This window comes from Pezoporus wallicus, unplaced genomic scaffold (genome assembly GCF_028554395.1).
Source record: "Pezoporus wallicus isolate ANWC-B61680 ecotype Strahan unplaced genomic scaffold, APGP_CSIRO_Pwel_v1 contig_8047, whole genome shotgun sequence".
NCBI classification, from domain to species: Eukaryota; Metazoa; Chordata; class Aves; order Psittaciformes; family Psittacidae; genus Pezoporus; species Pezoporus wallicus.
In genome coordinates this window covers 3,294,686-3,318,299 of record NW_026639548.1, presented here as the reverse complement: position 1 = coordinate 3,318,299, position 23,614 = coordinate 3,294,686, and the positions used below count along the sequence as shown (strand labels likewise).

At 40.3% G+C, this 23,614-nt stretch overlaps 2 protein-coding genes and 1 long non-coding RNA gene across 6 annotated transcripts in view; 2 read left to right on the top strand and 1 right to left on the bottom strand.

The window, feature by feature from the left end:
- LOC130602241 (uncharacterized) overlaps positions 1-12,550 on the top strand; it is a 29,507-nt gene extending 16,957 nt beyond the window's left edge. Inside the window, exons 3-4 of one of the 3 annotated variants that reach the window (XR_008972853.1) lie at positions 3,519-3,625; positions 12,304-12,550. This is a non-coding gene — a long non-coding RNA (uncharacterized LOC130602241). Of the gene's footprint in view, positions 1-3,518; positions 3,674-12,131; positions 12,269-12,303 lie in introns of those variants that run through there. The other 2 variants (XR_008972852.1, XR_008972851.1) reach the window with 2 other exon arrangements.
- STX2 (syntaxin 2) overlaps positions 1-23,614 on the bottom strand; it is a 70,360-nt gene that overhangs the window by 2,101 nt on the left and 44,645 nt on the right. For both annotated transcript variants that reach the window (XM_057414927.1, XM_057414926.1), the window contains exons 2-10: positions 13,181-13,252; positions 6,782-6,853; positions 6,498-6,597; positions 4,960-5,034; positions 3,979-4,052; positions 3,680-3,788; positions 2,539-2,612; positions 2,294-2,431; positions 783-893 (exon numbers count right to left, since the gene is read on the bottom strand). In XM_057414927.1, the coding sequence (XP_057270910.1) occupies positions 783-893; positions 2,294-2,431; positions 2,539-2,612; positions 3,680-3,788; positions 3,979-4,052; positions 4,960-5,034; positions 6,498-6,597; positions 6,782-6,853; positions 13,181-13,216 (789 nt within the window). In that variant the 5' untranslated portion in view covers positions 13,217-13,252. The remainder of the gene's footprint in view (positions 1-782; positions 894-2,293; positions 2,432-2,538; positions 2,613-3,679; positions 3,789-3,978; positions 4,053-4,959; positions 5,035-6,497; positions 6,598-6,781; positions 6,854-13,180; positions 13,253-23,614) is intronic.
- RAN (RAN, member RAS oncogene family) lies at positions 16,755-22,389 on the top strand. The gene is made up of 7 exons (XM_057414928.1): positions 16,755-16,904; positions 17,823-17,865; positions 18,778-18,862; positions 18,954-19,079; positions 20,107-20,294; positions 20,823-20,993; positions 21,100-22,389. Exons 2-7 carry the CDS (start codon positions 17,830-17,832, stop codon positions 21,142-21,144), a joined length of 651 nt encoding a protein of 216 aa, XP_057270911.1. The 5' UTR covers positions 16,755-16,904; positions 17,823-17,829; the 3' UTR covers positions 21,145-22,389.

The window sequence follows — 23,614 nt, the reverse complement described above, 5'->3', positions numbered from 1 at the left end:
TCGCTTTCTGATGGGAAGGAAGATATTGAAACACAAGTTTCCACACCAATGGCAAACACCTGAACGCTACTCCATTCCTCCACAAAACTGAGTATAGTGGTTTAATATCACACTCTTTCCAGAGGGAAGATCTCCCTTATCTAGTACTTTTACAAGAGTACAGAGGTAGTTATCTGTAAAAAAGAATAATTGCAGATGGAATTCTAAAAAAGCCTTCTTCAGCAAAACAAGTAATTTTGTTTTTCCTGCTAACATGGCAATTTTACGGCTCTAAATCCAGGTAAATTTACCAGTGATAAAGAAGCAAAAACCTTTAGCTTATTTAGAGTCTGAATAATTAAAAGGTATCACAGCAATGGATAAGAACCCCCTGTGAATTTATCTACTGGCATAGTACATTAATTCTTCTTTGGGGTTTTTTACACTTTGTAATGACAGATTTTTAAGTAGAAAACATAGCTTTATCTGTGTATGAATTGCTTGTATGTTTTTGTAGTAAGACAAGTTTCTGTCCTCTACTGGTAATATCAATTTTTAAAAACTGTAACAAATCACTTTGGAAAGGTTATGATTTTTTTCCTGATGGGACTGTGGGGTTGCTTGTAAAATCCTTTGGTAAATCTTCCTGTCATATACTAATTTATAACAACATTTTGTAATTTTAAATTAAATGTGTATTAATTCTAGCTTAAAGGACTGAATACAACAACACAACTAAAATTGAAGGTCACTTCATACTGTGCTAATATACTGACTAGAATAATTACAGAAAGATAGCATACCCTTCGTGCTTTACTTTGATATTTAACTGCCTTTTTTGTTTCTTCTTTTGCATGTTCCACATAATCTGATGCATTCATCACGTTCTTTTCTATGTTGTTGATCATTTCACCCTTAAAATGAAATTTTGAAAAAAAAACTTATTAGAATACATGGATCCTTGCTTAATGAACTGAAGAGAAGGAAGGCTACAGAACATAAGTGATTAAACAGTAAATAATGTACATATTGGCAGCTGACATTTTTTCTGCTTTGATGTGTAAATGGAAAAGGGAATGAGAAGCAAGGGCGCAAAGTTCTAACTAAACAAGGAACATTCATGGGCAGGGCAGGCATATTTCTCCCTTTAGCACGAACAAATACTGAACACCTGAAAACATACCACTGAATGTGAGGTATGTTTTAACAGTCAAAACTAAAGCTGACACACTAAAGAGATGAGAAATCTCTGAGGTGCCTGCAAGTGGGAAAAGATACTGACTCCTTTTGACACAAGGTTCAACAGTTATCTAAGAACACACACACATATAATAGCAACCTCAGAAGTTCCATGGAATTGAGGGCTCACCGTGTCAATACACAAGAAATTCAAATTAAGTATGATGAATGAAGTTTGGTAATGAAATGGAGGATTTGTGACAAATTACAGTAACTCCATTACCTGTGTTTCTGTCCATCAGAAGAAATAGCAGCAGTAAACAGCAAAGCATTAAAAAATGATGCACAAGTAACTTTTGTTCATTTCTAATTCAAAAGAAAACTGCTACCTTTTTTTTTTTTGCCTTGGCTAGATAGTTAGCAGTAAAGCAATGCAGGACTGGGAGAACAAAACCCAATTAAAAAAAGACAAATAAAATAGTCCTTTTCGGGAAAGCATCTCCCCTGAACACGACTCTTTCCACTTTGCTACATAAATCAAAGAATTTTAAGAACAGAAGTTAAAATATTTTTGTTAGATAATTGGTACGTAAAGACATGAACAAATTTATGTAGATAAGATAAAGCTTATAAACATACTTGAATGACTTTTCAATCTCTGTATATTCACCTTAGAACAGTAATCATACCTTTGTATTATGTGCAAGTTGCACACATTCTTGCTAATGCACATTTTATTCTACAACAATAGTCCTTTATCACACCTATAAGAATCCTAAACTCCCAAGATACCAGCAAACATTCCACCAGAAAGTTGTTCTTTCTTAACCAGGGATAAAATGTTTGAGCTTATTGCAATATAAGCATGCTGAAGAAAATATTAAGTATACCAACTGAAAATAAAGGCTACGCTTAGTTATTCGTAGGTAGACCACGAGTACATCCAGATTGTGTTTGTCTAAAAAACCTTTAGTGATCAACTTTCATATATTCTAATCATAGTCAAAAACCACCCTAAGTCTGTACTATCTGAATATAAGCAATTGTTCCTGCATATTTCAAAGAGGAATACTGAGGGGAAGAAAAAAAATAAAAAAACCCTCTTAGATAACCGTGTTTGAATTGGTTCATTTACCTGAGTCTCAACAAACATTGCCATGTCCATAAACATTTCATGTAGTTCCCGTATGCTGGATTCCAGTTTCATAATATCCTTGTGACGCGACTCAATTTCGTTCAGAGCTTGCCTAGTGATCTGAGAGTCTGATATAATCTTTGGAAGAACAAAAAAGATACGGACATAAATATGTGCTGACATACTTCTAAATATGAGAAGCAGCAAAATAGAAGAGAGGCATAAACTGGACTAGAAATACGTACATCTGAAGTGAAAATTGAAGGATTACCGCTCTCTAACATTTCTTCCAGTTCCTCATCAGTGGTGGTCTTTCCAGCTAGGATAGAAACACCAATACTTTACATAACATCACTCATTATTGAACATAAGATTTTGCCATACCAGAAGGATGATAATTCAAAGAAAATTATTCTATTAAGCATTGTTTTCAGCCATTACCAAGTGCCATTTTGCATATGGAAAAAACACCGCAAACCAACCCAAACCAGAAAATATCAAGTAATAGTCAGAAGACAATGCTGAGGAAAAGCTGAAGGCTCTAACTGAGTTATAGCAACACATAACCATGTCCTAAAGTATTAGGATCTCTCTCCTTAAACATATAGGTAAAGAAGAACTTAACTTGCCCAATAAACTTAACTGAAAAGCTGAATGGAACCATACGCATGAGAGGCTAATGACAAACTTGAGAATCACAGGAAAAGCAAAGTTACCTTGTGATTTGCCAACTTTCTGTTTGCATTTCCTATTTCAGCAATATATGTACTTGCTTTTACAGGGGATAATAAAGGCTAATCTTAGGTACAATATGTTATGGATATTTTAGACACCTTCTGAGGTAGATGCTGTAGTTCAGAGTACAGTCAATTACCTTTCTGAATACTCCTCATAGTAATCAATGATGAAATAACTCAGATGCGAGTCAGTCAACAAATGATTAATGTAAATTAACAGCAGCACTGATTTTAGTCAGCTGAATTTCACAAATGTTCTTATTGACAAAAATGTCACAGGATAAAAAGAGATGTTCTGTTTAACACGTTAATTTTAGAATGGCTTTTACTAATACTATTTTCAGAACACAGCTTTTGTCAATGTTTCATTAAAAGTTGTAGCATCAGAAATAAATGAAACAAAAGGAAAAGATAATTACTTGAATAGTTTTCAACAAAAAAAAATGAATTGAGTTTAACCTTATTTTCTTTACAGCTGCTCTGAATAGCAACACTAAAGAGTTTATGCCATGTGATAGTTTTTCCTCTCACACCCTGCAAAAAGACATGCAAGATCTATAATGCTTTGTACCATCTTTAAGTAGCAAGAAACAAGGTAGGTATTAACAACACAATTAACTTTTTTAAAAAGTGTATTCAGGTCACTCACTTATCTCCAATTGCCTCTGTATCCGACCTTTGCTGCGTTCTCGAAAGAGAGTTTGTGTCTCGTTGTATTCCATCATGACCTCCACAAACTTGTGAGCCAAGACAGAGTGCTATTTTATAAGGATATAAAAATGTGGAACAAAACCAATTATTTTTTTTGTAATACAGCACAATACTGCACAGCAACTGAAAGTTACATTCCAACAAAACAGAACATAAACCTCTGAAATAATTTCACAGTGGTGAAAACTCATTCCCCAATTTACTAGAATCCTTTTATTTAAACTTAAGTGATCATACCTGTGTTTTTCTTATCCTGAGGTCCACTGATGTCCGATTAGCATTTTCACCCTGATCAAAAGTCTGCTCAATAGCTAAGAACAATACAAGAATGTTATTAGTCAATGGTCAGTATAATTATTTAATAGCTCAGTTACTTTGTAAATAGTGTTAACTAATACTTTCTTCATGTATAAGATCCCCACAGACATGTTTAACATTTGGGGTGTGGCAGTGATATATAGATAATACAAAATAATTTTGATAATTGGTACAGATCTTGTAACACAGTAACCACTTCAATACTTTTACAGAGTCACGCTACTGTCTATTACTATAGAAAAATCTCAAAAGTTCTAACAATACTGGCTGCTCTTACAGTTTAAACAATAAACACCATACCCTAGTGTTTATGGAAGTAATTGTAATACAGCAACATTAAAACACTCAATATATTTCAAAACCTATGCTAAACAATGAAGACATAGCCACAGGGGAAAGCCAAAGCAAAATTAGCTAGTTTGAATTTAAAACACACTAAGTGCTCTAAAGCAATTCCCTGTGTAGGCATGTATGCTATGGAGACTCTTCTTGTGGTAAACCTTCCAAGACACCATGACCAAAACCCAGCAGTTAAGCTGCAGAATTCACATCTACACAGAGAAATTGCTTTGCACTTTAATTTTCTATGCTATTCCTGAAAGCAAGCAAGCTCTTTGTCCTGTTCCACAGAATGGGCTGTGCTGAGACCTGGTATTTGTCAGTGGTGAAGGTTGCCAAGGAGGAATAAAGTAGAGGACGATAGGGTTCCTGGCATGGGTTGTATATTAGTTGGCAGGGAGGGGGAGGTTCTCCAGTTTAAAGAGCCATCCAATCCAGTTTATGCACACACAATGCAACTTTTAAAGTTTAGGAGTTCAGCTGCAATGTGCTAAGTCTGTAACACTGCTACATCCTGAATCATTACACATGACAGCAGTTCTACTTCTCCTCACAATTTACCCTTTAACCTGGCTCGGACTTTATTAGCAATCTTCTTTATTTCCTCATTTAATTCTTCAAGTTCTTCTTTTGTTCCTGAAAGAAAAAAGAAAATTAAAAACATGTTGTTCTTTTTTTCTTCAGAACTGTTGATAATGGTAAGCCAGCAACTATCTAGAACTCTACCTTGCAATGTCATAACTGCATCCAGTATAACCATGCAGAGGACTTGTTTATTATACTCCTAAACACTTTACCATTTTTGTAGCAGCATACTATTAGGTTCCTGCTTCTTATGAGAAGCTCTTACAGTTGGGAAATGTCATTACCAAGTCATGAACTAAACCAGGTAATGAAATATTCCACATTTTTTCTTAACGTAACACTTTCAGGGTAACGTTCGTTCGCTCATCAAAATGAAAGTTCACTGAAGCCTATCAAATGAAGATACAGATTTTTCCACACTTCTACTTCGGTTGTTTAACATGGACTCATAGCTTTTACCTTTATTAACACATCTGGACCATGCACTCCCTATTATTGAGAATACTACACAAAGAATTCACAAAGAACTTCACTACATCTCTGCTACTGGGTTTACTGAAGACACTAGATTCACAAGAGCCTACATTACTTACAGGCAAGGTCATGTTCCTACACAATTCATATGCATGATTGAGCACAGTTTTTAGCACAAACACAAGCTGATACATGAGCTGAGACCACAGATGTTAAAACACTCAAATGAACCCAAGATGTATGTATGAGATGACTGTGTATGATTGTCAAGACAAAAAGCAGCCTGCAAAGTCATTTAAGAATACAAGCGTATGCCCATCTGTAGACAAAGAAAATAGGAGGGAGAGAAAAACTAACATAGAAAGTTCAGTTTTCATCAACAAGAAAGAGCTGCAACATTTCACAAAAATATCTCCCCATCTTCCCTTTTCTTTAAGCTTCTCCCGTAAACATAGGCATTCCTTGAATTAACAAGGGTTGACAACACATGAGGTTACTGGTTAAGTTCCCTAAACTTTTGAGTTCTCTGTTCAGAAAGCACATCTGCACTTCCAGCACTTCTAAAAATAGGGCTCCGTCATTGAACTGTCTACTACTGCTAAAGCAGCTGGTTATAGTGTTACTGTTAGGCAGGATCTTGCCCCTATTTAAGAATAAAGAGAAGATGATGGCTGTACTGTATGAGTGTCAGCTGACACTTCAACACTGACACCAATTAAAAGAAATGCAAATAGCCTCTGTGTTTCTGAAGACACAACCCATTTCATGATACCATATTAAACTGGAGTTTTGCTCTAGCAAACGTGTGGATCATGCAACAAATACGCTGAAAATGTATTTATTCAAATGAGACTTATGGAGTAAAAAATAAGCAAATGAAAACATTAATCCAAGATAAAAAATGGAAACATTTCATGAACTGTGTTACATTTTGCATTCTGAACACCTCAAGTTCTATTCCCATAAATAGCTAAAAACATGCAAATTATTTCAGAACATCCAGCCACACATATCTGAAATCCAAAAAAAGTGATACGCACTTCCTTCAGGATTTGGTGCTGACAGGATAATGCTGTGCTGCTTCTTCACTTCTTCCACATTTTGTGCTATTTTTGCTATATTATTTCTAAGTTCCTCAACCTAGAGGAAGAGAAATATGGCAATGAGAACAGTACAATAATTCAGGCCAACATTTGATTTAGAACACCATTACAAAGCATATTGGGGATGGGGTGTAGATGAATTTGTTAAGCCTAATTACAGAAGTTAAAAGGCACAGAGAAATAACTAAGTCTTCAATGCATGGTGAAAACTATAACTTTACCTGTTGGAAAAAGTCATCCATAAAATGGTCTTTTTCAACAATAACTGTCTCCCCATCTTCGTTTCCTTTATACTGTAAAAGACAACAAAACAAATCTATGAAATAAAACTCAGGCTCCTGTTCAACACAATGACACCCTCTTCACCACTGCTACTGCAGACACATTTCTGCCAACAGTCTGCCAAGTCACAAAAGCAAGTTTCCTTCTGAGGGCCACAGTTCAAAAAACAAACAAGCAGAGAGGTCAAAGAAAGAAACCACCCAACTACCATGAAGTAGTGAATGCTCAGGCATTTACATGTACTCCTCTGTAAACAGCTTCAGGACAGAACCAGTCTGTGAGTGATGTCACAGTTTCAGTACCTGCCATAAAAACTATTCAAATAATATTTGGCATGTAAGTATTCTCTCACAGCATAAAGATACTTCCACAGCGAGTCCCACATGAACTGAAATTAACATTCAGTTTACTGAGACAGTGAATCAATCCCTCTCAAAGAAATGCTAAGAGAGATGCTGATGACTGCCTTGTGATGGTGAAAGCTCAACATCTGTTGCAAGCTAGAACTAAAAGCTACCAACATCTGCTTACTAGTTTTGCCCTCGGATGTCTCAAGGCTGCCATTCCACACCACTTTAGACATAATTACACACACTAAACTATACACACATTACATAATTGATAAACCCTGGAACAGCAGCCAAGGCAGCAGCAGCTCAACCTGACAGGCTGTCGCAGCTTGCCAGGGCATCCAGCCCAAAACACTGCCTCCCTCACACTGGCCTAATCCTTGAGCCAGCCCTGCAGAATACATGGATCCTCACAGGAACAGATATTAAAGTTTTATCAAAGGAAAAGAGAAAACATGCATCCTAGAAAGGCAAAGAGCTCCAGCCTCCATGTTCTTTAGTTCCCTCTGTAAAAAGCACAGGCTGTTTGAACAGCATTGAACCAAAATTAGAACAAAATATTATTCTAGATAGTCAAAGGGTTATCTGTTAGGAAAATAAAATACAAGACAGGTACCATCAAGGGATTTTCACATCCTAGACACTTTTCTTCTTACAAGTCACTCTGCCTTTGGTCTTCTAACACCTGCTTTCTGTTCCTAAACCCTGATCCTATTTACCCGTAGGCCCTTTGTTTCTGGTTTTATTAAACTAGGCGAGATGTATATTATTTGCAAGACAATTCTGCAATTTAATCCCATGTCAAGCACTGCTTTTATCTAATCAAGGAGGTTATATTTAATGAAGATCTAGGAGTGCCCCAAATCTTCAAGGAGTTATTACTCAGACTTTGTGACAGTTGTTTTCCTGCAAATTCAGGGAGTGCGTAAAGCCCTATGACAATCTTTGTCAGAAATCATCTGTTTTTTATACTCACGGAAACCCATAAAGCCCCAGCTGAAATACAGAAATTTAGGTGTTGCTACTTTCCCGGCCCACCCTCCCATCACTCATAGCACCGTGTGTCATTGAAGACTTTTTGCAGTTACTCATTTTGAGGACATGACTGCTAGAACTCAGTATTAAAGAACCTGTCCTCAGGGACTGTAATCAATCAACAGTCTTGCTTAACACACACAAGTGAGACAGTCACCCAACTTTTACCCATGCCAGAGACTACAAAGCTACCAGTTGAAAGTTAAGAATGAGCAACACATTAAAGACATTTAATTTCATTACTTATGTAAAAGAACAACTTCTGCTTACATTCATTTACTGAGTAAAGAATAATTTTTGTACTTGTTTATAACCACATACTGTATTTAGTTAATTGAACTAAAAAAAAAAAATGAAAATAGCATTAGCTAAAAGACACAGATGTCAGCTTTCAGCCTGGTCAGATGATCTTGGTAAAACATTAAACACCTGAGTGAATCATAAAGAAATGAAAGATACAAAAATCTTGCTGAGAAGCCCTGTTTGTAGATGCCAGGCTGGAAGGGAGCAATCAGGATTCCCCACCCTATAGGCAGGTCCACATTCATTTCACTTTTGCATTTGGTTGCAATGACACCACTGACAGATTCTCTGTCTACAATTTGTTGAAGGATTTATGGACATCCTAGTTTGAACATCAGCACCTGAGATACTTAGTGACTTGTCAACCTCTGACCTCTACATTCTTAAATCACCACTTCCCTAAAATACAGCTTATCTGCTAACTCTCTTGAACTTTAGTGATGCACCTCTTCTGATGACCACACAATGTAACCAAGAACTCACTTTTATCATCAAGTTCAACAGAAACACATTGTTTCTCCTAGACCTTGCCTCCCCAGCATAACCAGTATCAGAAAAAGCTGATAAAAGTTACACGTCAATGTCAAGAGCAAACTAATGAAGCCTGTTTGCAGATCATACCTTGACCTTGGGACTCAAAGTCTGGGACATACAACCCTATAAACATTCATAGACTTGTAAAATGTATCAAGTTCCTTAGAAACTGGTTTGTATCACAGAATCCAGATATTCAGACAATATCATTTCTCAGCTCCAAGGAGAAGCTATCCTGGTGGCTATGAAACTTCTGACATTTCCCATACCTTATAGAATTGCAAAAGTCAGTCTAGCTTGAGATTCCTTACCACATTAATTATCAACCTTTGAAACTGAAACAGCTTTTGACCTAAACCCACAACTATTACTTGCTCTTTAAATCCCATCCAAGGTTAGTTATTTCTCAGTCCAGATCACGTGTATTCCTCTGGCAGGCTCCGAGGACAGTAACTGACCACCATCACTCCAAGGACTCAACCCCAAGGAGCGGGTTACAGAGTGTTACAGTTTCTCCTTACAGCATCAGTGTTTCCAGAAATTCTTTTCTATCACAGCAGCCAAGAAGGGCTTACAGACAGCCAAGATGATCAAACAGGCAGCTCCAGCAGGTCAATTTTTAACATGCGTTTATTAGCATTATCAACAACCAGAACAGCATCATATGGTAACCATCTATAAGAAATTAGCCTGTTATGACACGGAAAACATACAGCTCATCTTCAGAAAATTCCATGTCTGAACAAAGACTAATGTAAGAAATTAACTCCTGAGGAGGGAAACTCTGTAATGTTTTCCTCCTTCTGAAATAGTTCCTTTTGCATTTTTTTTTCCATTCCACCCAATTCTACCAATTTTAAACTTTAGGACTTTGTGGTTCTTCACTTGTTCCTAAACAGTTGTGGGGGCACTAAGTGAACGCCCAAGAAATAGCTTACAAAAAAAAATCAATGCAGTTCTGTTCAAGTTACGGGTCTTTAACAACAACAAAAGCTACAACCATACATTTTGAAAGGTTTTATCACAGATATCCTCAGTAACACTGAAGAGTAAGGAAATGTAAAAGCATGTATTTAAAATGATTACCCAATCAAGCAAGAAAAATAGATTTCAATAGACAGCTCTGCATCCATTTCAGAAACAAGGTAGTAATTTTAAAGCCATATGAACAATGCTCCCCTAACTTGAAACCCAAATCATCACTCCTAAGCAGAGACTTTTACATCTTACTGCTTTCTTAAATGATTTAGCAAGTATAACAAAAAAGTTTGAATGAGTTTTATTAACAGGCCTTTAAAAGGACATCTGTTTTTAATATCAGACACTAGCTAAATGTGCTGAGCTGACTGTCTGAACATAGACCCCCCAGCTCTTTTCAAGCCATTTCAAGATGGATTTGTATCCGTGAACAGCAAACCACTGAAGGCTGGGAGAATGTTTTATAATCAGTGCTATGTACTTGCCTTGGGTTTGTTTTTTCCTATTCCATAAATGCATACCATCCACCACTGCTGAAAACAGCATATGGGATCAGAGAGAATCTTTTATTCTTCTTTTAATCTTACACCAATTTGTGCTCAAAATAACTAATACCAGTCTGGGATTTGATCAATTGTCCAGTTAATTGCAGTCAAGGACAATTCTGACAGCTGAAAGAAGTTCATTTTGGCCTGCTTAGAATCATTTAGAAAGTACATGAAAATAATCCCCTACAAATACGATTATGGTTGCTCTCTTCTGAAAAAGCATGTACTGTACAAGAATTTTTCTAGCAAGAAAATAAGAGGATGCAACATTATCTGTTCTCCAGCAACTACTTTAGCCCTGCTTAACTGCTCAAAAACAGTGTAATAACAAAAGTATCAAAAAGTTATGATCATTTTATGTTAATGGATTACAAACACTGATAAGTAACATTTCTCTCTCTTTATAAAAGATACAGGGCAATTTAGGAAAAAAGTTACAGCTTTTAATGACAAAAGTTTGCTTGCTGTCACATAAAATCCAGGAGCTCACAAACAAGAACATGTTAACTTCAATGAACATTTCTGCTAAAGGGAATACTGTTAAAATGGGTCAGTGTTGACTGGCCAGCATCTCTTCAACTACTTCTGTACCTCAAAGGGTCTTTGGGGGAAATAGGGTGGATGGAACTTATTTTGGCAAGATCCAACCAAAGTAAAACACTATGAAATTCTTATATTAAAGGAAAAGAGGGAAGGCACAGCTATTCCTGAAGACCTTGCAGGCCCAGGCCTGTTCAAAAAACATGACTTATATGCTCTACTTAATGATTCAACCAAATAAAATACAATGAAACTACACTAATCAAACTGAAACAGTTTAGAAAATAGGCAAATAAATGTTAATACATTAGTTCCTCACTCAGTTTATTTATTCCTTTTCAAAGCAATCTTATCTAAGTGTGGTCAAGGATCACAGCTCAAAGCGCTTATGCTACTGAAGGAACATCACAAAACCATGATCTCATTATTTCTCATATAGATGAAAGGTGGAAGTTGCTACTTCCACGAGTTCCCTGAGGAAACCAAGTTTTACAAAAGGCACCTCCCTCAGGGATGCAACGTTTCAAAACTTCATGTCAACTGCACACTTTGGCATGATAAAATTTAGACTGGATCTTCAGTAACTTCAGTTGATGTTTAAATATTTTCTTCCAGTTAGAAGAAAACTTTTAAGTCTCTAAGCTATTTGTTAATTCTACAGGCAGCCATACTGAACACTTATAAGCAGCAGCTTCCTGCAGTGACGTTCCAGTTGAAGCAGCTTGCTGCAGTACCACATTTTCAGATATCACATACTAAATCTGGCTTAAAAGCCTCTATTCATAGTTGCTTTAAAAACTGTTAACAATATCTAAAATGAGGTGTTAGGGTTTATTTTCTGTTGTTCCTTTTTTTTGTGTGTGCGGGTTTTTGTTTTTACATTAATAAAACCCATTCAACAGACCACTGCTGCTTCCCCTCAGTCAGAATGAGGTCTACTTGTTTAAGGCTATACATGAAAAATTCAATTCAGATCACTGCTTGCTGCTTCCTCTTTCCAGGAAGCAGGCACCATCACCAACATTTGGCACGTATTCCTACAACCTGGACATGTTTAGAAATAGGAAAAGGGAAGAATTAAATCTGAAACAAATTACACAATTCTTTGGCATGCCTCCAAAACATCTTTCCTGATAAAAGATACTGTAATCTGATAAGGCAAAATCTTTTCAGATGCCAATTCATCCTTTTAGGAAGGAAGATGAAGACACTGATAATTCCATCTCTTAGAAACAGAGCTTCCAAAATGTATTTTGTGATCCAGAAGATATGAACTTAATTTTAAGATGAACGAGCGCTAAACATGCCTGCATGTCGACACAGGCCAACTTCCACATATATGTGGAATCCCAGAACTATCACAGAAGTTCTCGGTGATCTCCACTTCCATTTCTTTCCAGGAAGAAAAACCAAAACAAACCAAATATCCTTTTACTTTACCCAAGCCATATCCTGCTGTTGACAGGACGGTACCTCCCTCCAACTCTCCCTTCTTTTTTAGGATACCGTTTTCAAAGCACAAATAAGGGAAAGAGTGTATAAACATAGCCAGCTACCATTTTGTAAACACGCAGGAAATAAAATCTGCGGATAGCTTTATGGACGCGTTACCGGTTAAACCGTTTCCAAGCGGATAAATCTACCCCACGACACCGCGGGCAGCTCGAAAACAACGCTATTACCCGGTGCATCTGCCATTCAGAACTGTAACGGCCTGGACGCGCTACAGGTCAGGAGGCAGCGGGGGAAGGTGTTCTAATAAACCGGAGAAGCCTGACCTCTTACTGCCAGGCCCCCAGACCCTCCCCGGCTCCCGGGGGAATCCGCCCCTGCCTGAGAAGGGAGCGGGGAAGGGCGGTGCGGCCGCCTCCCCGCCCCAGGGCCGCGGCGCTGACTGCGCGGATCCCGTCGTGGAACACCGGCCTTCCCGCCGATGTCCGTTACCTCAGCCGCGATAGCGGCCCCAACTCCCCCGCGCTCCGCCGCTTTGTGCCCTCCCACCCGCCGCCGCCCTGTCCCCGGAGGGCGCCCCGCTGCCCCTAAGCCGAACCCTCGCGTCTGCCAGGTCAGCCAGCCGGTCCTTCATCCCCGCAGCAGCTCAGCGGCTGCCCGCGGTACCGTCCTCCTCCTGCTACTGCTCCCCGCCGAGGGCCGCCCGCGCCCGGCCCGCTGCCCCGGGGCCACCTCCCCTCTCTCGGTCTCGGGGCCGGCCGCTGCTGACGGGCCGGGCTGCGTTACCGCCCCACCCTCCTTCCGCGGCGCGCTGCGCAGCGGCCACGCCCCCAGCCCCGCCCCACGCCGCCGCAACCACAGGCCGCGCATGCGGGGAAAGGGGCGGGCGGGGGTGGCAACTGTCCCCTCGGGAGCCCGCCTCACGCTACTGACGTCAGAGAGCCGGTGGCTTGGGCGCGGGCGCTGCCTGAGGTAACTGGCGGCTGCCCCGGTGCAGCGGCGGGAGCTGTGAGGGAGTAGGGGAATGGCGGCTGGTCTGGGGCGTCATGAGAGGACGAGTTTTAAAGAGTTGTGATGTCATTTTGGAGTTTAGTTTTATTTAGCTCTTCTCTGGCCCATGATGTGGGTCGGCTGCAATCGGGCTGGGTGTAATTTATGTTTAGTGTGAAAAGCACACAGGCTGCATCCTCCCTTTGCTGATGCTTCTGTTCACCACAGGCACCCCTTTCCATCTAAGAATATGAAGTTATAGCCTGCGGCCTGCTGTTCACCCACAGAACAGCTAGGAGTGATAAATACAATGACTGGAAATGAAAACAAGGCTGCATGCTTCCATTCCACAGAGCAGAAGATAACCTGCTGACTTTAATTCTTCAATTAAAACATGCTGACACATTTCCTTGTGGTGATATTTAGGGCTCTAGTAAAACACCAAAACTTTGCCCAACTTTGCCCAAATCTGTACAAAACCAGGTATGTGTTCAAAGTCTGGGAGCTTCTAGGAAATACAGCATGCACCTACTGTGGAAGGCAGAAAATCCTCAGCGGTATTGTGTTCTCAGGTGCTATCTAAAAAGTACTATTTCAGAATACAGCCAATTGCCTCTTTTAGTGTCTCAGTTCTATATGTGCAGACTTTATCTTCTAGACTACATGTTCAGCAACTGTAAATGCTAAAGCTTACTTTTGGATGCTGAGCAAAATCTATGCATAATTTTCCTTGTGTAGTTAAAGAAGCTTATTCTGGATCAGGAATTTAAAGATCCTGAATTAGCAATGTAAACCAGTTTAACTATAGTAAATGGCTGAAGTTTTGTTTTCCGAAACAATTAAGGTCTACATCTGCCCTTCATCATTGACCTAGTATATGCTTATCTTCTGACAGCGTAGGCTCTTAGCAAAACTTAGTCTGAAATGTTTTACGTGGTGAAAAAATGAATAAAGTTTGTCTTTCAAATACTTAATTGAATTTTACTACTGTATGGTCCGTTTTACCAATCTGTGCTGAGAGTGACTAATTTCCTCTTCAAACCTTTCAGTGTCATTTCCTGTGTCGTCTTGAACACCAGCATGCAGATCTCTGTTCCTGCCTCAGCTCATATTCCAGAGATATTTCCGCATCGCTGCTGTAACTGGGAAGTACAATTATGTTTTCTTCTCATTGCTTGCCTGCATATATCATTGCCTTCGTTTACAGTTTACAAAATGGTTTACTTCCTACTGATAGCAGTTCTAGTCACATATGCTGTTTAGCTGTGTGATCCCATTTATCTCCAGTGCTGTATTTTGTACCATTCCTCATTTGTGTCTTCAGACACATAGTAGGGGCTGCCTTTTACCTTGTGCATTTATCTGGTGAGTTCCTAAGTTTGTTCACAGTTGACCGAGTCAAGATACAGGAAATGTAAAAGATCTTTTAAAAGTAATTCTTATGCTGATTACCTAGTGATACCTTAGTGACTCTAATCCTTTAGATAGTAATCTTACACTGCTGATGAGTGCCTGGAAGCGTTTTGTTGCCTTTGCTGAATGGGGTTATCTGGAGCCGATGCTTTTCGCATCCTCTGAACAGAACACTTACATATAGATGATGATGAAACATGATAAAAACTGGATTCCACTGATAACAACAAAATAAATATTTGCCAGGAGCTCAAATGCTATGTTAGGGGCCTTTAAAATTAGAAACCTATTTTAGTTATTTCAAAGTAAAGTGTTAGATATTATAACCATTTCATTTGCAGAGAAAAAAAAAAGTAGTTTACTAATACATTTGAACGATATTGAGATGTTTCTTAAGTACAGCGAGTATTCTACACACAGTTAAACATTGATTTTGTTTTGTTTTTTTTTGTCTCCTGGAATTGTGTATATTAACAACTGCCAAACTCAGCTAATGTGGGTTTATGGGCTCCTATTTATAAAAAATGTGCCTATTTATGAAGAAGAGAGGTGGAATTCATGAGGATTTTATAAAGATAGCACTGTGCTGAGGAAAACTGGAGTTGTGCGTTCTGAAAAATACCCTTCCTGACACCTAGAGGCGATCAGCAAAAATGCTGAAGAGCCCACAGACCCAACTCATCCAAAAAAAGGGAAGGCAAATCCAACAAGCCAGTGATTCTTCTAACAAACAAAATCTTATGCAACGTTTGGATTGGCATTGCACTATCAAATAAACAAAAATTACAGCACAGTACAGCCACTCTTGTGAAGCTTTCTATACACGTTGCATCTATGCCTGTAGAAAGTAAGCAAGAAGGAATTTGTTTGCATATATAATGTGCCATGAAATATTGTTAGTTCAATATATGTATATATCTTATCGCTTATTTATTCTAGATTATGAGGTGCACAACAAACATTATGCAAACTGCATAAAAGTTGGTTTAAGTATACTGGACTAAAAATTAAAAAATAAACCCCAAAACCTTAAAAGTCAGTGTGTACCCATGAACCTCGTACTTGCAGCCAATGTAAAACACCTGTGGTCTTTGAAAGTCAGTTTTTGAGCAACTTGATTCCACTGAAGTTTGGGTTTGAGACCTTAGAGAATTACTCTAAATCTAGGGATTACAAAATAACTTTTATTTTCATCAATGCACTCTCCAGTGGGTGCAGCTGGGTTTGCCTGATGTGCTGACAATCATGGTCATGAGGCACATTTGAGAGAAGCCGTTTTGAACACAGCTGTTTCCACCTGAAGGCTCTTCAATTAAATTCACCTGCGGCTTTTAAAGGCTTTATTAAGCCACACCTGAGGCGGTGTGGTAGTTTTTCTAAGTAACTCCATGCAATTTTCAAACTTTGTCTGCAGAATGAGTGCCATCAAGTGACTGAAACGCTTCTTGATGCGATTTTAATGCCGGCGCAGGGAGGCTGCCGGGTTTCTTGAGCTCAGCTCGGTTCCGAGACTGCCTCACCCCTCACCAGCGAAGCTCGGCCACTACAGCGGAAGGCGCTGGTCGGGGCGGGAAGCCCCTCAGGTGGGTAGCTGCGCGCGCGCGTTCTTCCTGCCGTACCACAGAGGAGCTGCTCCCCGCTGTCGAACAGGCCGAGTCTCGCCGGGCCGCTGACCCCCCTCGTGGGGCCGATCCGCCGCTTCAGCGAAACACTGGGCCTGGCCCCACGGCCGCCAGAACCCTCTCTCAGGGCTGCAGTGGACTACCAGCCTCCTCCCGCCCGCCTCTTACCACGTGACGCCGGCTCCTCCTCTTCTCTGGCCGCGCGGCGTCGCTGTCTGGGTATTTGAACCTCGCTTCCGCCATCTTCCTAGCGCCTCGGTACCGAGCGGAGCGGCGTGGAGAGACGCCTCGGGAAAGGTAACGGGGTCGGGGCGTCCCCCTCATCCTTGTGGGAGCGGGTGTGGCCGTTTTAAAAACCCTGAATGATGGTAATGGCGGTCACCGTTAGTTACCGCCAGGAGCAGTATTACATGGGTTGGGTTGTAGTGAGGTGGGCCTGAGTGACCGCTGCAGCTGTGGTAGCTGACTGTTGTGGCGGCTTTTCTCCTCTCAGCCCTTGGAAACGGAGAGGTGGAAGGGTAGGAGCGGTGCTCTTCTTAGTCCTGGGAAAAAGGGCTGTCGAGATTGGAGAGGAGGAACAGAGCGGGGCCTCCAGCGACCCGAACCTGCGGGGGGAGGGGAGGAGGCGCGCGCTGCTCAGTCATGGTGGCTCATGGCGGGGAGGGAGAGAGCGTTTAGGCCCGTTGGCGGGGCTGGGGCCTGGCCAGAGGAACGCTTCTCTCTGGACCTCCCCGAGGACTCGCTCTGGGTTCTCCCGGTCATTGAATAGATTCTCCTGCTGGCTGGGATAGGGATTCTGGGCGGGCTGGGGAGGACTTTCTGCAGAGCGAGGCTGGGCTTGGCTCTCGCAGAGGTGTCCTTCGGAGGCCGCGGATCGGTGTCTCCTTTCTCGAGCCCGACACCGAAGCGGTGCGGCAGCCGCCTACCGTTACGAGGCGCCGGAGTGGGCGGGGAGGTGCCGCCGCCATTATCGCGCGTTCCCGCCACATGTGGGGAGACGCGGCCCCGCTTCCTGCCCCATGAATGGCCCCGGCCCCACGGGCGCCTCGTGTGGTCGGGTGTGGGGGGCGGCGTGGGCCCGGCCGAGCCGCCTGGCGCGCGGAGCACGCGCCTTTCCGGGCGAGCTGGGAACGGAAAACGGCGCCCGTCCCCTTCCGGCGGGGCCTGAGATCGGCTCGCCCGTTGTGAGCTCACATGCTGCCATTTCCCCTGCAGACCCAGCATGGCCGCCCAAGGAGAGCCCCAAGTGCAGTTTAAGGTAAGGGAGTGGTTTGCTGTGGGTTGGGTTTTTTTTTGTTGTTTTTTTTTTTTTTCAGTAAAAAAGTAGGACGAGCGACTATGAAGTGCCAACGTGGATGGTAGGTTTGGTTTTGATCTGATGGTATTTGCTTAGTGGTGCACTTGGTTTATGGTAGCACAGCATGTGACTTGTATAAAGACATTCTGTTGCCCTGTATCAATCAGATGCTGTTTGTAGTTTAATAAGTTTTAGTGGTGCTTTGCTTATAAAGTGGCTTCTAAATTTTGGAAGTAAAGCTGACAGCAAAATGTACTTAAGCTGAATTAGAATTGACTGTTTATTGTTTTGTTGTTTTTTTTTTTTTTTAGGGAAGATAAGTGAAAGTGTTTCAGAGCAGAACTTCTTGGTGTTTTGTGGCTTTCTTTTATTTGGACAGGAGGGGTTGGTTGACTTTTTTTTTTAACCACCAGGAGTCTTTCAGATTGCTTCTTCAGAGGCTGTTAATTGCATCTTTTACAATACTTGGCTAGAGTATTCAAATTGTTAGTAGTGCTGGCTTTTTTAATTGTAAGGTTATGGTGGGTTTCTTCAGTTTAAGAGCTTACATGAGTTCCTGTCTAAATATGGTCACCTTCAGGTTGAAAACCCCAAATATTCTTCATTCAGTGAATTGTAGCGTAGTAGAACCGTATATGTAGTGCATTATAGTTTTCAGCTGCAGGAAGCAGACAAGTCTGACTACAGTTGTAGCACAACAGGCTCAACAAATTGGGTCCTGGTACAGTGAGTTAATGGAGGACCCAGTCTTTTGTTTACAGCATCTTGTAGGACAAAGGTCTTTGTAGTAATAATTAGTATGTACACTAAAATGACCAGTAAATGTTTCTAGAAGTGTACTGCTCTGACTTTCTTGCCTTCTTCTGTCAACAGCTTGTCCTGGTTGGTGACGGTGGCACTGGTAAAACAACATTTGTAAAACGTCATTTGACTGGTGAATTTGAAAAGAAGTATGTAGGTATGTCTGAAGAAACTTGAGATCTATACGATAGAATTAAAAGTGCAATTCATGACTTACTAAGTGTGTTGCTTTTTCTTAATCACTGTAGCAACGCTGGGTGTTGAAGTTCATCCTCTGGTGTTCCATACTAACAGAGGTCCTATTAAATTTAATGTATGGGACACAGCTGGACAGGAGAAATTTGGTGGCCTGCGAGATGGCTATTACATCCAAGGTAAGAACTGTGTGTATGTTGGGAATATTTGGAATCTTTTGCAGTTCAGTCCTTCATTCTGTTCCTTTTGGCCACTCTGAAAGCTTTAGTGTGGCTTGCAATGGTGAACTGGTGTCTGGGTTTTCAAACTCTTCATGTAGGTACAATAATTTCCTTTGCTGGGCAACTTGTGCTGGTGTAGGAACAACCTAAGATTGCATTTCAGTGTGCTATTGCAGGCTTTGATATAAATGAAGAATAGCTGGTGCGCCTTAAATTACAAGGTATTGCTGATGAAATTCAGTCGTTAAGAGATCATTTAGCACAGATTTATATCCGTATTAATCTACTTGGGTGAGGCAAAGACTTGGAATGCACAGACAGATTTTTGGATACAGCGATAGAGTTGCACATATGCCAGAGTCTAGTTACCTTTCTAAAGAATATGTCCCTTATTTCTGCTTGGTCAAGTTCTCTTCTGTGTGTACTTCAGTCACCTGCATCTCTTTAAAATTTTGCAAGGTATTATTGGAGCTAGATGTTGTTGCTTTTCCTTTAGAAGTAGCAGGATTGAGTCAAACCCCCATCTTCTTTGAAGAGCTGTTCTGGACAAGGGTGTCCCGAGATGTGGGCTGTGAGTTCTCAACCTACCCAAAACGTTCAGTAGGATTCCAGAGATTAGTTAAGTTCTGTCAACTAAGTTCTGTCAAATATGTATGTAAATCAAAGTTGACTTTTGTAATCCTTGTATAGTCTCATAGCATACAACACAGTTTGACTCAGTGGGGAAGTTGCATTGGTAAAACCAGCTGGTCTTTAAGATGAGGCACTAAAGATGTAAAGTGTGATGATGGGTCCAGTGCTGTGGACTTAGGCATTGAACTTGTTAACAGAATCGTCGGCTCCCAGAACTGTGAAGCTGAGGGGCAGAAGTTAATGCAGTTGTTTAACCCTAAATGTAAATGATTTCTGTATGTACATCTTCTTTCTCCTGTTTAATAAGCAAGTGCTTACTCTCCTGATGTAACTTGTGACTATTTTCTTGCAGCTCAGTGTGCCATCATAATGTTTGATGTAACATCAAGAGTTACTTACAAGAATGTACCCAATTGGCACAGAGATCTGGTACGAGTATGTGAAAACATCCCTATAGTGTTGTGTGGCAACAAAGTGGATATTAAGGACAGAAAAGTCAAGGCCAAGTCCATTGTCTTCCACAGGAAGAAGAATCTCCAGGTATGTTGGCATGAATTCGTAGGAATCAAATTTGTGTGCTGTAATGATGTGTTCTGCCTTTGTCACTCCATGATGTAATGGTGAGCTTTATATCCTGTTGGCTAAACATCAGGGAAGGGGCAAGTAATGATGTTAAAAATGATCACCACTGGTTTTGAGCAGAAGCTACCATAAGCTGTTAAAAAGCTTGTGTAAGTTTTCTTTCACTGCTCAGAATCTCATCAGATGACACAAGTGAAACTAAAGTAGATAAAGTTGCAGGAAAAGATAGGTGCATGTTGTCTCCTTAAAGTTCCACCTTTGATCAGATTGGGTACCTTTTCAGTTATTTGTTTCCACCTATGTGCCTCAAATGGTATGCTTCTAGACACTTATAGCATAGGTGTTTCTGAAAGCATAAAGAGCAGTTGTGGTCAGAAAGCACTAAGGTAAAAGTAGAGCTGATTATATGCATGTTAATATCAGTATGCCCTAAATATCAGAGAGGCGTTATTTCTTTAATGAAGTACAATACACACTTTTTTGCAGTATTACGACATTTCGGCTAAGAGTAACTACAACTTTGAGAAGCCTTTCCTCTGGCTTGCTAGAAAGCTAATTGGAGATCCTAACTTGGAGTTTGTTGCCATGCCTGCTCTTGCGCCACCTGAAGTTGTTATGGACCCAGCACTGGCAGCACAGTATGAGCAAGACTTACAGGTAAGTGAGAAAGGTCAGGTGATTGCCTTTGTGCCCTGTTAATGTATTCAAACTCCTGGGGCAAGAAACTGAAAAACAGTTCTTAAGTGTAGCTTCTTTGTTCCAGATTGCTCAAACCACTGCACTGCCAGATGAAGATGATGACCTGTGAAGGATGAAGCTGGAGCCCAGCGTCAGAAGTCTAGTTTTATAGGCAACTGTCCTGTGATGTCAGTGGTGCAGCGTGTTTGCCACTTTATTATCTAGCTGAGCAGAACATGTGCTTAATCTTTGGGATGCTGAAAGAGATGAATGGGCTTCGGAGTGAATGTGGCAGTTTAAAAAAAAAAAAAAAGAAAAAAACCCTAAAAACACTTCATATTTTGGACCTGCATATTTAGCTGTTTTTTGGACTGCAATTACTTCCCCTTTTGAGTTTCAAATGTAAGACTGCTGCAGTCACATCAGAGTGTTAAGTGGTAAATCTTGTTTCTGTCATTCCCATTCTTTTTTGTTTAGATAATAAAGTTGTATTTCAAGTATCTCTAAGCAAGTGAACTTTTCATGCATTGTTAGGAAAACCCTTCAAAGTGTCTTCTGTTGTTTGGTTGAGGGTAATACTTTGTCTGCTGCAGTTTTCATTCTCTGTTCTTTTCCCTCCTGCTTCTCATATTACACTTCTCTTGCTAAATCAGAGCTAACAGTTAACCTTCCCTTGATTTCCTCAAGCAGATAAAGCACCCGAGGAAAGCTGAACTACCTGCAGGTAGAACTAAAACAGTGAACAATTGACTGGTAAGCATGACTGGATGAACATTCCTGTGCAAATGGGAATGTGTGTGGTCTGCAGGGTGTTTGGAGGGAAAAGTGTAGTTCCGATTATGTATGCTACCATTAGATACAGTCTTTTGGATCTTTTAACTTCTAATATGTTCTACAATATGCTTTCACAGAGCTCTGTGTTTTTAGTAGCCAGAAACAAATGTCATCTGGGTCTTCTAGGTGATGTAAGAGCTGTATCTTTGCATGGAACATCATTTAGTAGAGCTATAGCTTATTAAAGAGAAACTCTTTCTAAGCATCTTAAAATTCACTAACTAGGAAACAGCTGTAGTTTGAGCTAAAAAGCTCTTGGCTGCAAACAGCATATTAACTAAAACCACATTTATATAAATACCTAGACTTTACTGTAACTGCACCAAGTTCTTAATTTGAAACTAGCTTGTTACAGCACAAATGGTGGAACATGTCAACTTTTAACACTACCTTGTAGAGATGAATCTTGGTCAATATTAGTACTCCTAGTAAACAAAACTGAGTTGAAAATACCATTTTTCAGTAGTGGTTGAGTACATGAAGCCTTGGAATCTTCAGTTTTGTATTTTTGGTTTCTTAATAAAGTGGAGCATTTCATTTACTCCTTTTAACTTGCATGTTTGTCTACGTAACGCCTACTTGAATGTTTAACTACTCATGGTAGCAAAAAGTGTTAACTATGATTACTATTTTTGCAGTACTGTTGTAAAGGAATCACTTTTAACTTTGTGCAGGTTGGAGTTCTGTGGGTTTTGGTGGTGGTGTTGCTTTGTTCGGGTTTTGGTTTTCAGCAAGTCAATGAAAATGGGTTGTGTTTAGGGCCTGGAACTCTTAATGAAAATAAGGGATGTTATGTACTGAGTTGATCAAAAAGCAAAGTCCTACTTAACGTTTCATTGGATCTTTTTGCTGCATCCTCTTGCTTTAACTTCCTGTTGTAGGTTCTTTGTGTTTACTAATTTACCTGCGTGTTTGTGTGTCTTAGTTAATACTGCTAGGTTAACTATTTGCTGCTGCTTTACTAGGTGTAGTAGCTTTTTTGTCTTCAAGCTGTCTGGCTTCTGAAAATGCACAGCTTAAAAACCACAAATTGATTTAGAAGACCTCCATACTTCTGCAGTATTGATACGCCTTAAGAAGAAAAAAAGCAGCCTTGAAGTTACATTTGTGTTGTTTCAGTGTATTTATGGTGTCATCTTTACAACTCGCCTGCTGCACAAAGGTACTAAGTATGAGTTCTTACAAAACCTGAAAAGGTCTATGAAAGGTGAAATAGCTGTTTAAGGACTAGTATGACTACAGTGAGCTTTGCTTTGTAATATTCAGTGTTACTTCCCAGTCAAAAAATCTTCTCTGAAGCAGGCAGTAATACTAGGCCTGCTGTAAAGAATTTTTCTATTTAGTCAAGTAATGAGGAAAATAAAACTTGCATTCTAAAACCATCTGTACTGAGTAGTCACATCAGTCTGTGCTGGTATTTACTGTTATTAGGACTGAATTGGTGAGACCTAAATACTTTTTTGCAGTACTGACTTTGCTCTACTTGGTTGCTCTGTGATGTGGTAAGGTTAATTGTGGGACTTGTTTTGTTCCCTACAGATTGATGAATTTTCCAACAGTAAGAGCTCTGGTTTCAGATTGTTTTTTAGTGACTTGTCAGTACAGAACTTGCTCAGCTTAAACTTTCAAAAGCAGGAAGAGGCACTGGGCGATTTACTGTTCCTAGTTCTGATAAAACTTGACTGTTCTGAGTGCCCAAGCCCAGAGGAGAAGACTAGTTGAACTAGTGCAAGTGCAAAATAAGTAAGGCAAAAGCTTCAGTTGAA

What these genes read in the sequence shown, in the direction of transcription:
- RAN (XM_057414928.1), top strand. Translation starts at nt 17,830, where the DNA reads ATGGCCGCCCAAGGAGAGCCCCAAGTGCAGTTTAAG. An exon ending in ACAGGAAGAAGAATCTCCAG is followed by an intron (nt 20,295 to 20,822) that starts GTATGTTGGCAT and finishes ACTTTTTTGCAG; the next exon opens with TATTACGACATTTCGGCTAA. An exon ending in AGTATGAGCAAGACTTACAG is followed by an intron (nt 20,994 to 21,099) that starts GTAAGTGAGAAA and finishes TCTTTGTTCCAG; the next exon opens with ATTGCTCAAACCACTGCACT.